This window comes from Eurytemora carolleeae, unplaced genomic scaffold (assembly GCF_000591075.1).
Source record: "Eurytemora carolleeae unplaced genomic scaffold, Eaff_2.0 scaffold85, whole genome shotgun sequence".
NCBI lineage: Eukaryota > Metazoa > Arthropoda > Copepoda > Calanoida > Temoridae > Eurytemora > Eurytemora carolleeae.
Window position 1 is genome coordinate 135,960 of NW_019396334.1, and position 13,389 is coordinate 149,348.

The 13,389-nt window shown below is 31.0% G+C and overlaps 1 protein-coding gene across 1 annotated transcript in view; it reads left to right on the forward strand.

The window, feature by feature from the left end:
* Nucleotides 1–13,389, forward strand: part of LOC111701139 (uncharacterized) — a 53,822-nt gene that overhangs the window by 12,073 nt on the left and 28,360 nt on the right. The window contains exon 3 of the mRNA XM_023472302.1: nt 7,553–7,617. Coding sequence (XP_023328070.1) covers nt 7,553–7,617 — 65 coding nt within the window. The remainder of the gene's footprint in view (nt 1–7,552; nt 7,618–13,389) is intronic.

Genomic DNA, 13,389 nt, shown 5'->3' on the forward strand with positions numbered 1-13,389 from the left:
AACAGATTGAGAGCCGGGGATGCAGGGCTTGGAAATCGACGCCCAAACATCCATGGCTCCGCCACTAAATGGTGTCCGCTATGCCTAAGTAAAGGGATAGTTAACCACCTTTCGGAGCATCACGTTGTTGTATCCTGTCAAGCAGTAGCCTATGAGAGGTCTACAACAGGGCTAGGAGCCCTTATGTCAGGGAGGCCTCGGAGCAGTACGGCAATCCTTACTGGGATATTAGGGGGATATAATGTCTCAAAAGAAGTGCTGCTGAAAAGGACCGCAAAGATAATCTTACTGCTGGAGCGGTGGATGGATTTGTCAGGAACAGCTTAATTCGGGTAACCTCTTTTCTTCGCCTAAAGGGTTGTTTGATACCAACCATCCAATGGAGTTAATTGATGAGCCACTGGCTGGATTGTATCACCTTTTTATCTTCTGACAATGGGCTAATTGTTGTGGGTATAAAGGTCCAGTTAGAGTAGGTGTGGGGCGGTGCTTCCCATGCCTGCCGGCGGTCTGGGGGGTTCATAACGGGACCTCTTTTTCAGATTTCTTTTCTTATAGTTCTTATGCAGTATTGTAATGTCTAACTCTCAATTATATTTTATTATTATTTCTAAGATATTTTAATAAAATATTTTATTGTATTTCATTGAGTGCGCAATGCTCAATAAAAAGTATTTTTAACCTAAAAGAAATAAATATTCGTTGAAATTTACTTTTTAGCCACACGATGGTTTGAACGACTTATGATATTTCTTAGTTTGGTAAAAGGTCAACCACTGCACATCAGGTTGCAAAGATAAAACAAATTAGAAAATAAGTAAAATTATCAATCAGTTCCTTTTCCTCCAAATCCCCCCGCCCCCCCCCTTTATACTTTCAAATGTTGAGTTATGAGTCAAAGATCTTTAACGCATAAAATGTGTTAATCTGTTCTATAGAATTCTTCTTACAAAAGGTGCGTAGATAAATTGCGTGAAAAATTAGTCCTTCATTTGAATTCCATCTTGTAAAGTTGTAAAGCTTGATTTGAATATGTATAGTTGTAAAGCTTGATTTGAACAAATATAGTTGCAAAGCTTGATTTGAATATGTATGTTGTAAAACTTGATTTGAACAAGTATAGTGTAAAGCTTGATTTGAACAAATATAGTTGTAAAGCTTGATTTGAATATGTATGTTGTAAAACTTTATTTGAACAAGTATAGTGTAAAGCTTAATTTGAACAAGTTTAGTTGTAAAGCTTGATTTGAACAAGTTTAGTTGTAAAGCTGGATTTGAACAAGTTTAGTTGTAAAGCTGGATTTGAGCAAGTATAATTGTAAAGCTGGATTTGAACAAATATAGTTGTAAAGCTGGATTTGAACAATTATAGTCGTAAAGCTGGATTTAAACAATTATAGTTGTAAAGCTGGATTTGAACAAGTATAGTTGTAAAGCTGGATTTGAACAATTATAGTTGTAAAGCTGGATTTAAACAAGTATAGTTGTAAAGCTGGATTTGAACAAGTATAGTTGTAAAGCTGGATTCTGTCCAGTAAAGCTTTAAAGCCTGATTTCAAATGCCATCTTGTCATGTTTAAAACTTAATTTCACAAACCTTTTAAAATTCCCGTGAGACTGGTGTAGGCCAAGAATTATAATTAAAAAAAAAAACTAAATTCTTAAAGGGACAGACCGGCTATGTAAGGTAGTTGAACTGAGTATGCAGACAAATTCTTTAGGATTCATTTGAGACATAAAGATCTGTAAATCCTGAGTTGGAGCGCAAAGTCGACGCTGAAAACTCCTAATTTTGGGTGTATACGTTTTCAGAATTGTTTTTTTTAATTATCAAATAACGACGACATAAAATGTAAACAAAATTATACAGTAAACTAATTAGTTGTTTAGGAAGAGGTTGAGAAAATAAAAATTAACTCTTATCATCGAAAATAAGTAATCTTATTCAAGTATTAGTTTATATAATCTCTCTTTAATCACAAAGATTTTCTGAAGATTTTCTGGAATTTTTATTAAAAAGACGACATTAGAAGAATTTGAAGAGATCTGCGAACAAATTCATAGAAAATAAGAAATTCAATATAAAGATGAAAAAGGAAATAATCAATTCTAACTTCGATTTATTGACAAAATTCTTCTGAGAAATATGTTCATAAACATTTAATTAGTCTACTATACTATATTTTTCTTCGTCGTTTTTAATAATTTAAAAAAAAAACAGATTCTGAAAACGTACCCACCCAAATTCATGATTTTGAACGTCGACTTTGCGCTCAAGCTCAGTAATTATACATCGTGGAAAAGTTGTATATATATGTCTCAAATGAATCCTAAAGAACTTGTCCACAACACTGCATACTCATTTTAACTACCTTACAAAGCCGGTCTGTCCCTTTAAGGGACCTTATTTTAACTGACCGTTAATTCAAAGCGTTTTATGTTACAGCAAAATAAATTTATTACTAAATCAAATTGTCCCATTGTGAGTAGGGTTGTTAATCGTTTTCACAAACGATCGAAAAAAACGATCGTTTTTCTTTCCGTCTATATTTTTTCTAAAAACGATCGTTTCGTTTTTGGAAATACGGGAGTTTTTGAACTATAAAAAAATTAAAAACAATCGTTTTTGAAAACGATCTTTTTATTTTTAGACGATCGTTAAAAAAATATTTTCGCTAATGAATGACAAGTAATTTAAATTTTTTTAAAATATGAGATTTTGTCTTAAATACTTTTTTATCGAAACAAATTGCCTGAATGTTTTCTGGCCTCGGATTTTCGACCAAACAATGTATTTTCTCTATAAAAGGTTGTTAACGATCGTTAACGAACGGTCTTTGTGAACGGTCGTTAACAAAGGTTCGTCGTTAACGGTCGTTAACGAGCGGTCATTTTCATAAACGGTCGTTTTAAAAAACGATCGTTACGTTTTTTGGTTTTTCTTTGTCGTTTTCAAAACGAAACGATCGTTTTTCATCAAAAGTGGAAACAATCCATCCGTAATTGTGAGTCGAAAATGCCGCTCTAGAAATTGAAGATCACTTGAAATTAATTCTACAGTCCCTTTAAATAGAATAAAAGAACCGTGATGTTGGATTAAAAAGAATGGAAGAAACATGTAATGACAATAGAACTATTGCGAAATAAATGCAAATAACTAGTTGATTGTACCTAGGCATAGATAACCCCTGTTGGTCCTATCTAACCGGAAGTAGTAAACTAAACCGGAAGTAACTAAAGTAAACTCTCAAAAACTTTCCCTTGTTAACATTAAGAGTATTATTTAAATCTTTCAATGGAATCTGTAGCAGTCATATCTCACATCTTAAAGCGACCGTAAAGGAAAATGAAAAGGGGTATAGGCTGAAAGATCTTGATCGCGACCAATATCGAAATCTGGAGAAAAAAGAAAAAAATTTCGAAAAAGGCGAGGGGCTGTTTGTCATATGAGTTTTTTTTATAATGTATGAAAAATAATTTGAAAATGGGTGATCCGAGCCAGATGTTTCTAATATTACGTATTTTTATTTTATATATATCAAGTCTTGTAAACTTTTCATGACAATTTGTAAAAATATTCAATTAAATTGATTTAATAGATAATTTAATGTTGTTTTCTTTTCAATTTGATATATATATATATAACACGTATGATGAATGCAAAAGAAAGTAGTTCTACTGCATAACCGACCGTTTAAAAGGATTACAATTATATTATTTATATGTATGAAGGGTCACTTAAAAAAAAAAATACTCGGAAAAAATCTAATTATTTAACTTACTTATTTAACTTCAGAAGATAATTTATTTAGATAGGATAAATAAAACAAAAACGGGGTAATACGAGTAAATAAAAATACGTAATATTAGAAACATCTGGTTTTAGAAAACATAAACATTACACCGCGCTCAAAATACTGTTTACATAAACCCAAACCTTTTAATCTGTTTAAAAGTAAACAAATCTATGCAATCTAATCCGAAGCTAAAATAATTTAGAATTTTGTAATTTATACTTTAGATACAAAAATTAATGTTCAGAAAACAAAGGGAAAAGTTTTCAGGGGCGTCAGGATATATATATATATATTAATACGTTATAATACTCTTCTTTTACAAATCGTATTTTGAGCTAGAACTGCGCCATTTCTTAGTGTTTCAAGGGACTTAAAACACTACATTACATTATCAAGTAATCTTTCGTGCAATATTGGCTAAACAATTCGTACCTTGACCCATAATAGCGTTGACTGATTAAGTATGAATCAAATATCAATGAAAACTAATGATTTTCAATTGTGGGGTCTTTACTTAGTAATTTGGTTATTTCTAATGCAGGAAAAAAATATAAGAATTATCAGAATTAAACCATTTTTGTGATCTAGAAACGACAATATCTTCCAGATTATTGATTGATATTAATGATTCAAGGGTGCCATTGGCAATCGGGCATTACCACTTTTGCCATGGAGGGTCACTTGAAATTACTCTTACAGTCCTCTTAAAACAGGCCATTGCATTCTGTTGCAGTTCAATTCACTATTAACATATTTAATTTTAACATCTTGAACATAATTGTATTATTTTTCTATTTAAATAGAAAACATAAAGTAATGGTTGTTAGAGAGTAAACAAGTCCCTGGGTTCAGTTTTAGTTGACAACTTATTTTTTTATATTCTTCATGGATAAATAAGAAGCAATGCTTCGATAAAATATTATGTACTTAACCCCCTCCACCAGCTTCTACCCACCTACATCTCATTTTTCTCACAACAAATATTGCTCTAAATATTTAAACTGCTGAATTTAATAATGATTTCATTTACTCACTTCATATTCTGCAAATTCATTAATTTAGATTTTATTGGTCATATTTTGGAACAATGCAGATGTTGTAAACAGCAAATTAAAGGGACTGTAAACGTAATTTCAAGTGATCCTCCGCTTATACCCTGAAAAATCCTATCTGATCAATAATGACGTGATATCCTTATTTTTCTACATAAAAATTGATAATTTTAGATTGTAGTTATTTTATTAAAATTACTTGCGGATTTATGTTGCAGAGCAAAGGAAGGAAATTTTGAGAATTTAACACCTCAAGATAGACAAATCACGATATATTCCTCACCGTTCATTTGAAAATACGTCCACAGTTTCTTTAACACGAGCTAATTTTTATTATTTTTATTAATTAATGTTAACACCCCCCAATACATAGCTCTTTATCGTTTACGTTGGGATAAATGTTGAATATTAGATGCTTTTTTATAGATCTCTTATAAAAATGTATTTTCAAGCGGGAACAAAAAAGTCATAATAAAATTAAACATCAATCCTTAAAATAATTTAAAGCAATTAATTGTTTAATAAGTCCTTTGAGTAAAACCATCACCAGAATTTTCAACAATAATTTTAGAATATTTTTAGTATTTTCTAAAATATTTTACAAAAAAAACTTCAGATTACGTGTACAACATATGATTTAAAATTTCTTGTCCTAAAAATTTATGATCCCCCAACTTTCGCAAAAACAGATTTATAAGAATTTTTTCCTATTTCTGAGATCTTACATGTTTCTAACTATTAACAAACACAAAAACTAATTCAGTCAAATTATTCACAAGTTCAAATATTCAGAGTTTAGTTATCATCAGAATTCTTTCAACATTCTTCTAAATGTTGGGCATTCATTAAAAGATACTCTTTAAAGCAGGGCGTTTACCTATATATGTACTTTGTTTGTTTGTATCCAAAAAACGTAAAAACGGCTGAACCAATCGAGCCCAACATTTTTAAGGCAACTCACATGATCAGGGAAGGTCTACGAACCGTCAAAGATAAATAATTTTGGCCGGAAAAATGAAAACAATAATTATTGTTGATTCACTTGTTTAAATAGAAAAATTCGCTAAAATTTAGGTATGATTAAATATTGCCACTTTCAGAGCAACATTTAACCCCATAATGACTGGATGGTCTGAATCTATGTATAACCTGGGGGGGGGGAGGGGCGTCCCACGCCCCCTTACTAGTAAAAGGTCATAAAGGAAATGTATCTTCATAGGCCAATTTTTTACGGATAGCCCATTGAAAAAAAGACCACTAATTTTTATAGTTTGGGAACTAGGAAGGTTTCAAAAAATGCCAAAAGAAAGTAAAAATGTAAAAAATATATTTCTTTTGGTGACAAATTCTACGATGTGTCACATGTTTCTACATACGTTATAAAAGGACGCTGAGTCAGAAAACAGTTGTGGGCTATTTTAGATTTTTTTCAAACGCAGACTGGACTTTTAACCGCCTTGTACCCTACTCTAGCATTAAAGAATTGAAAAAATTACTTTAAAAAGTCAAAAAGTAAAAAAATTTCAAGGTGTCTTGTGTGAGTTGAAAGCTAAAATTGTTTGTAGGAAGGGGGCGCGAAACTTATAGTAAGTTAAAGATTTTCACTTCCAGTATAGAGTTGCACTAAAAAAAACATTTTAAAATACGTTTAAAATTATTTTTTAAAGTTTAAAGAACAATCTTTTTTGGTCCTTTTTTCTATGAATATTAATCACATTTACATATTTAACATTTTTGAAAATCTTAATACCGAAATTTATATAAAAAGTGATCTTACTTCATCTCCTTATACCCATGATCAAAATTAAATTGAATTAATATATCAAGTCTTGTAAACTTTTCATGACAATTTGTAAAAATATTCAATTAAATTGATTTAATAGATAATTTAATGTTGTTTTCTTTTCAATTTGTCTAGTGAGGAGAAGGGGGGGGGGGGAAGGAATATCTTCAAAATGACAAATTTGAGAAATAAGCCAGAAATTGCAAAAACCTGACAAGATATAGGACGAAGGTACCAAATTCAAGGATCCTGTGCTGAAATAAGAAAGAATCTTATTAAAATAATTTAACCAGAATATTCTGGTTAAGGAAGATAAAAAATGTATTTTCCTTCTCCTCTTATCTGAGAAGAAAAATATGTATTTTTTAAATAAATTTTCTCCCTCTTCCACACTTTTTTATAATTCTTTTCTCATTTCTCACCTTTATCATTTCTGATTATCCCTCCCTCGGCCTACCCTATCCCTCCCTCGCTCGGCCCACCCTATCACTCCCTCGGCCTACCAATATCCCTCGCTCGGCCCAACCCCACCATCCCCCCAATGTTTGTGCAATAATGATAATGCTTGAATTTATGTTTTATGAACCTAATAACAAATTCTAAGAATTGAAATCTTTCATTACGATTTTTCTAAATGAAATTTTTCACGGTTTTGCCACTTTCATTTCTTGTCTTTCAACCTTTCAGAAGGGAATGGTCCCCTTCAATGATTAAATATGTTAAGGCTTCAACAAAATTTCCCACGTTTTCTTGGACACCCAACCCAATTTCCATTTTTTTGGACACTACCCAGTTGCCATGTATTTGACGAGACACCTTACCCGATTCCCATGTTTTTGGAACACCCTGTATATCCTGTTTATGTGAGACCCTGTATATCCTTGTGTATAGTTTATTATCCAATGTTGTTAATATTTCAGGAGTTAATGTTCCAACCTATCCAACCACCACACCTAAACTCTCAGGGCAGAACCAACCCATAAAGGTAAGGATTAAAGGTTTTGAGGGATTTGAGATAATTTAAAGGATATATTGAATTATCCAGGGTTGCCTTCAAAAGACGAGACTTTAAGAAGACTTTCATTGGACTTGGAAGAAAATGTCGTTTTTCTGATTCGAAAAGTGTTTTTTTTTTCTGTCGATTTCTCCATTGCTTCTTACAAGCAAGACACTTTCGCAGAGAAACCGCGAATGAAAATTAACAGTTTGAAGAAACAGAAACATGAATATCTAATTCCTAATAGACTTGATCAACTTTTAAGACTACCATTGTAAATTGCGCATTTCCATCTTTGCGTGGAGCGTAAAAAGAAATTACGCTTAACGTCCCTTTAATGATGAATATAACGGCCTAGAGATTCAATTTGGGTTTTTGCTTCGAATGTCTATTAGAATATTTAATGATTTGACTTAAAAAAACATGTTTACAGCTGTTGTGAACCTTGAAAGTATTATCAAAATCTTCTCTGCAGTCTCATCCTTTGTGGGTAACCCCGACACGTGGCACGATCGGGTGAACTACTTTTTAAAAAGAGAAAGAAAGAAATTGCTTTTATTTTTATGTTGCAGAAAAAGTAGATTACATGTTTTTAGTGTTTCCAGGGATAGGTCTTCAGCTAAATATACGTTCTAAACGAAAACTACGCATAAATTATAAAAATACGCAATTCAACATGTCCCCTCCCTTACGTCAGGAATCACTTTTACAACAACTATTAATAAGATAAGTCAAGTCATTATTAGAATTAGAATTTATGATAATAATTTTCCTTGATTTATGTCATAAACATTTTCATTAATTATTATAATTTAATATTCATATATGGAGACCAGGGGTATTATTGAAAATAATTTTTTACTTTTGGTATATTTGAGCGAAGTGACAAAATAATTTTGTGATTTATTCGCTGAAAAGGGGAAAATAACAGATTTTTTGGGAAAATAATTAATATTGGATAAATGAAATAATTAATCTTTCANCAAAAATATAACCCAGATGGAGACCTATTTAATGACATACTTTTTTCTAACTAATATCATGATTTTTTATAAAATTTCTGCATGGGATAATTTTATTCTTTATGAATGATTTGCAGGTTTTTAACATACAAACTTTTTTTTCTTGCTGATTTTTAAATTTTTCTTTAAAACATATGCAGTATAAAGAATTAATCCGGTTCATTAGTTTAGTTTTATTCTCCCAATAAGATTAAAATTATTTCTGAATAATTCTATTTTCTACAAGACAAAACTAATAACTTTTAAAAACTTAAATACATGTTATTAAAAAAATCTGTTTTCTCAGTAATATGGATGAATAATTAATTAATTGGTAAAACTTAAACTAACATAATTTGGTAAAATACTTACAAATAGTTTACACCGGAATACATATTTAAAAAAGATCACACAATTGAAGATTTATTTGCTTAAACTGTATATATAATATATATGTATTTACATATATCTTATAAATGCGCATATAAATTACTAAACTGAAATTTTGGATTGAATTTCTTGGATTTAGTCGTACCGGAAGCAGGAAACAATTTGATTCGGTTTTATGTGGTTGTTAGATTGTATTAAACACTGATATAATTCAAGTAACAGGGAGGGGGGCACTAAAAATTGAATGACAAGGACAGGGGGGAATTGATGGGATCTGAACGGGGGAAAAGTTTAATTATATTCTCGGTGTGAAAACATTAGAACCAAGGGGGAAACTATATTCTTCAGTGAAGCAATGGAGAGAAAAGGGTTTTTAATTTTTAATCTTAAAAGATATCTTGTGAACAATTTTATCATAAATAAAATGTGTTACTTAATGGAATTCATTTGGGTACATAATTAAACAATCTGCATTAAACCATGATATTTTTACAAACTAAAGCAATGCAAATATTATAAAAATGTATATATGATGCAAGTCCGTGTGTAAATATTTGTACGATTCATGGCCATGTGTAAGTACTTACCCTCAGTGTATAAGTACTTTTACGTCTGTGTGTAAGGTCTTGTACGTCTGTGTGTAGTTACTTATACGTCCGAGTGTTAGTACTTGTATGTCCGTGTGTAAGTACGTGGACGTCCGTGTGTAAGAACTTGTATGTCCGTGTGTAAGTACTTTTATGTCCGTGTGTAAGTACGTGGACGTCCGTGTGTAAGTACTTGTATGTCCGTGTGTAAGTACTTGTATGTCCGTGTGTAAGTACTTGTATGTCCGTGTGTAAGTACTTGTATGTCCGTGTGTAAGTACTTGTTTGTCCGTGTGTAAGTACTTGTATGTCCGTGTGTATGTACGTGTATGTCCGTGTGTAAGTACTTGTATGTCCGTGTGTCAGTACGTGGACGTCCGTGTGTAAGTACTTGTATGTCCGTGTGTAAGTACTTGTATGTCCGTGTCTAAGTACTTACCGTCCGTGTTTTTTTTCTGACAATGTAATTTTCTACTTGGCCTTGTCCAATCCTTAAACAATAGTTTAGAAAAATTTTCATTGTTTTATTCGCGCATTACAATCGTACGGAAACCCTATCGCCCCCTCCTTCTATTCAATATCTCATTGATTCACACCATAGTAGTTGTATGCAGTACATCAAAATGTTATAGAATGTTCCTTGGACAATCCGTTACAACTTACAAGATGTTCTTTTTTCAAGTTGTCAAATAATCTTTCAAAGTTTTTAATTGGTGAAATAAAATCATTATTTTATCAAACTTAAAAATATTTTTCAATTTAACTGTTTTTTGTCAAGAAGTTTTAAGGCCCCAAAGGTTTTAGACCACTAATATGTAAATACGCTTGCAGTACGGCAACGTTACAAACAAAATGGGGGTTTTACACTTTTTGGAGTATTCATTATCTGCTCTGTGGAGAAACCCCTGTTTACAAGTTGTGTAAGATATTAGTGAGTGTAGAGCCAAGATATATATTTCCTATTGTGGGCCTTTTCTTTTATATTCTATTAAGGAAAGTAAGAATTGAGTTTTCTTTTTTCTTTTTCCTTCGGTCTAATTAGATCTTATGTGTAACAGAGAGAGATTTTTCAATAACAATTATTTATACTGAGATAAAGATTATTCTAAACTTTTTGTTTTTAACAATTTCAAAAACAACTGTGGCTCAGTATGAACCCTTTGAGATCAAAATTCAAAAATTATAAAAAATGATATTTTTTAGGACATTTTATTTCAATTTTTATTGTCTTTGACGATTTATCGACTTGAGTCCTAAAGTCGCATTTTTTCTCAGATTTTTTAATGATTTCCGGTCGCGTGAAATATAAAAATGTCGGCAAAAGGAAGAAAAGAGTAAAATTCTATAAATACGATCTTTTGGTGGGGTTATTCTAATGGTTGAAAGAGGGGCGTAAAATGTGTTTTAATTTACTAATCCATTGCTCAATTAAACTTTCTCAAATCTAGATTTTACTTTGTTTTATCAACAGTTCGTTTAAATATCATAAAATAACCCCCCCCCCCCCCCCCCCAAACAAAAAGGACGCCGGGTGGGGGGGGGGGGGGGGGGGGGGGGGGGGGGGGGGGGGGGGGGGGGTTATATTTTGATTTAATCTGTATCAAATTGATTTGTTAGTAAGTCTCGTCGAACGTCCAGTTCAGAGCAATATTTTTCAAGATAAGTAAATGTTTCAAAGAATTAGACCCGGCCCCCTTAAATTTCAGCAAAAAAGGAGTATGTAGAGGAATTGATTTCTTGCTACAAACGTTGAAGTTCTTACCCCTTTTATCTTTAGAACTTAATATCGTAGACCTTAAATATTTCATACTATGAACTTTCTTTTTTCAAATAATCTAACTGAAATATCAAAGGCTTAGACTATCATGTTGGAAAGATTAAGGGATTATGAAGTTTAAGTTTGATGGCAAAGACTCAATTCCTTTATCCGTGCCAGAAATACTAATCATAATAAGTATTAGCATGAAATTGATTGGTAAAATGTTTGCATTGATAAAGTTCATTACAGGGGTAGATATTTTTAACAATTGATTTCCGATGATCTGAGGAAAACAATGAAAAAAGGGCATCTAAGGCCAGTTGTTAAATTTTTTTTTTGAAAATTTTTTAATTTTTTTAAAAATTTTTTGTACAGGAAGTGAAAACTCGCTCCAAAGCTTTTAATTTTTAAATCTCATTTCTTATTTATCTTAATCTGATGCATGGTGTAAACCTTTGATATTGCAAATTTTGGCTATTTTATCTAGCAGATTCAACGGTTTAAATTGCAAAGAATATTAAAGGATTTAAAAATATAAGGTTTCGAAAATTAGAGTTTGAGAGAAAAATCCAAAATACAGAAAAAGAATTCATGGCTTTTCCAATATTTGTTTTTACAATTTCAACCTTTTTTATGTGTTATCATTTTTTGCAACTCTCGTTTTTTTTCTAATCTAAGAATTGTTAAACTATTACAATTTCCTAAATTTTTTCCAAAATAAAAATCTTCAAGTCATAAATAGAAAAGCCACAATTTTATATATTTATTTTTTATAACATTGATATAATAAAAATTCATTAGAACTGAAATTATTTTTAAATATGTGGAACTAACAACTATTTTTATTTACTCTGTTAGGTTTGGAGCATATTTAACAGCAAAGTTTAGATTTTTATATATACATATATATGAAAGTATCTAGTCCTGTTTAGCTGACAAATCCAGGCTTCTCTCATGTTTATATTATACATTTATCTAAAAAATATTAATATATATCTTAAAAGAAAGTGTTTACTAAACATTATAAGAAAGGAGCTGAGCTCTCATTGATACAGACTTAACAAGTTACGCCTTTGATTTCGCCTCAATAACTAGAAATAATTCCTTGTTGCGCTAGACATGTGTATTTTAGAACTGTAACACACTTCTTTGTAGCTTAAGTTTTTGAAAAGTAATTGGCAAAATTCTAATCGATTTGTGCGTGTTTTCCAGTATTGTTAGAAATTCTTTTTCTAATTGTGTGTAATATTTTTAAAGAAACAATTAAGATTTTTAATTATTTTTTTTCTGAGAAAACAAAAAAGATTTTTGAATATTAGTTGAATAGATTTTCCTTGTGTATTATCATTTTTATCTGTCTATATATAAACTTTGCTTGTCTGGGTTTGTCTGTTGTATCCAATAAACGTCAAAACGGCTGAACCGATCGGGCCCAAATTTTGTGTGGGACCTCACGTGACCCCAGGGAAGGTTAATTGATGATCAATTTGCCTCTAACAAAATTTAAAATTTTAAATTTTAAAAATCAACGATTATTTAAAAAAATCGCAAATTTTAGAGAGAAAAAAATTTCAATGTATTCAAAGAGAACATGTTCTCAATTGAAATGGAAGCGCAAAGCGCCCTAAAAGCCTAGTAATTAATATTTCTCCACACAACCGTCAATTAAGAAGATATTTGAAATTTATGAAATATTTTTAAGAATTTGAAATTATGATAATTACCTTTTAAGGTACCGGGTAGCCTTTAAACCTACATTTGATCAATAAGTGTTTTATTTTGATCATTTTTCATATTGTCTCTGCAAGAAAAATACACAATTCAGTTTTGTAGAGAAACCATAAATTAAAAATAATGATTTAAAATAGATAAACATAAATAACACATTCATTCTTGACCAGAAAAAGGTGTTCAGGGTACCGTTGGGAACACCGTTGTGAACACCACAGTTTCAGTAGAAGTAAATATTTACATTTACTGATTGCGCCGATTGAAGTATTCATAACTCTGATTGGATAATGAG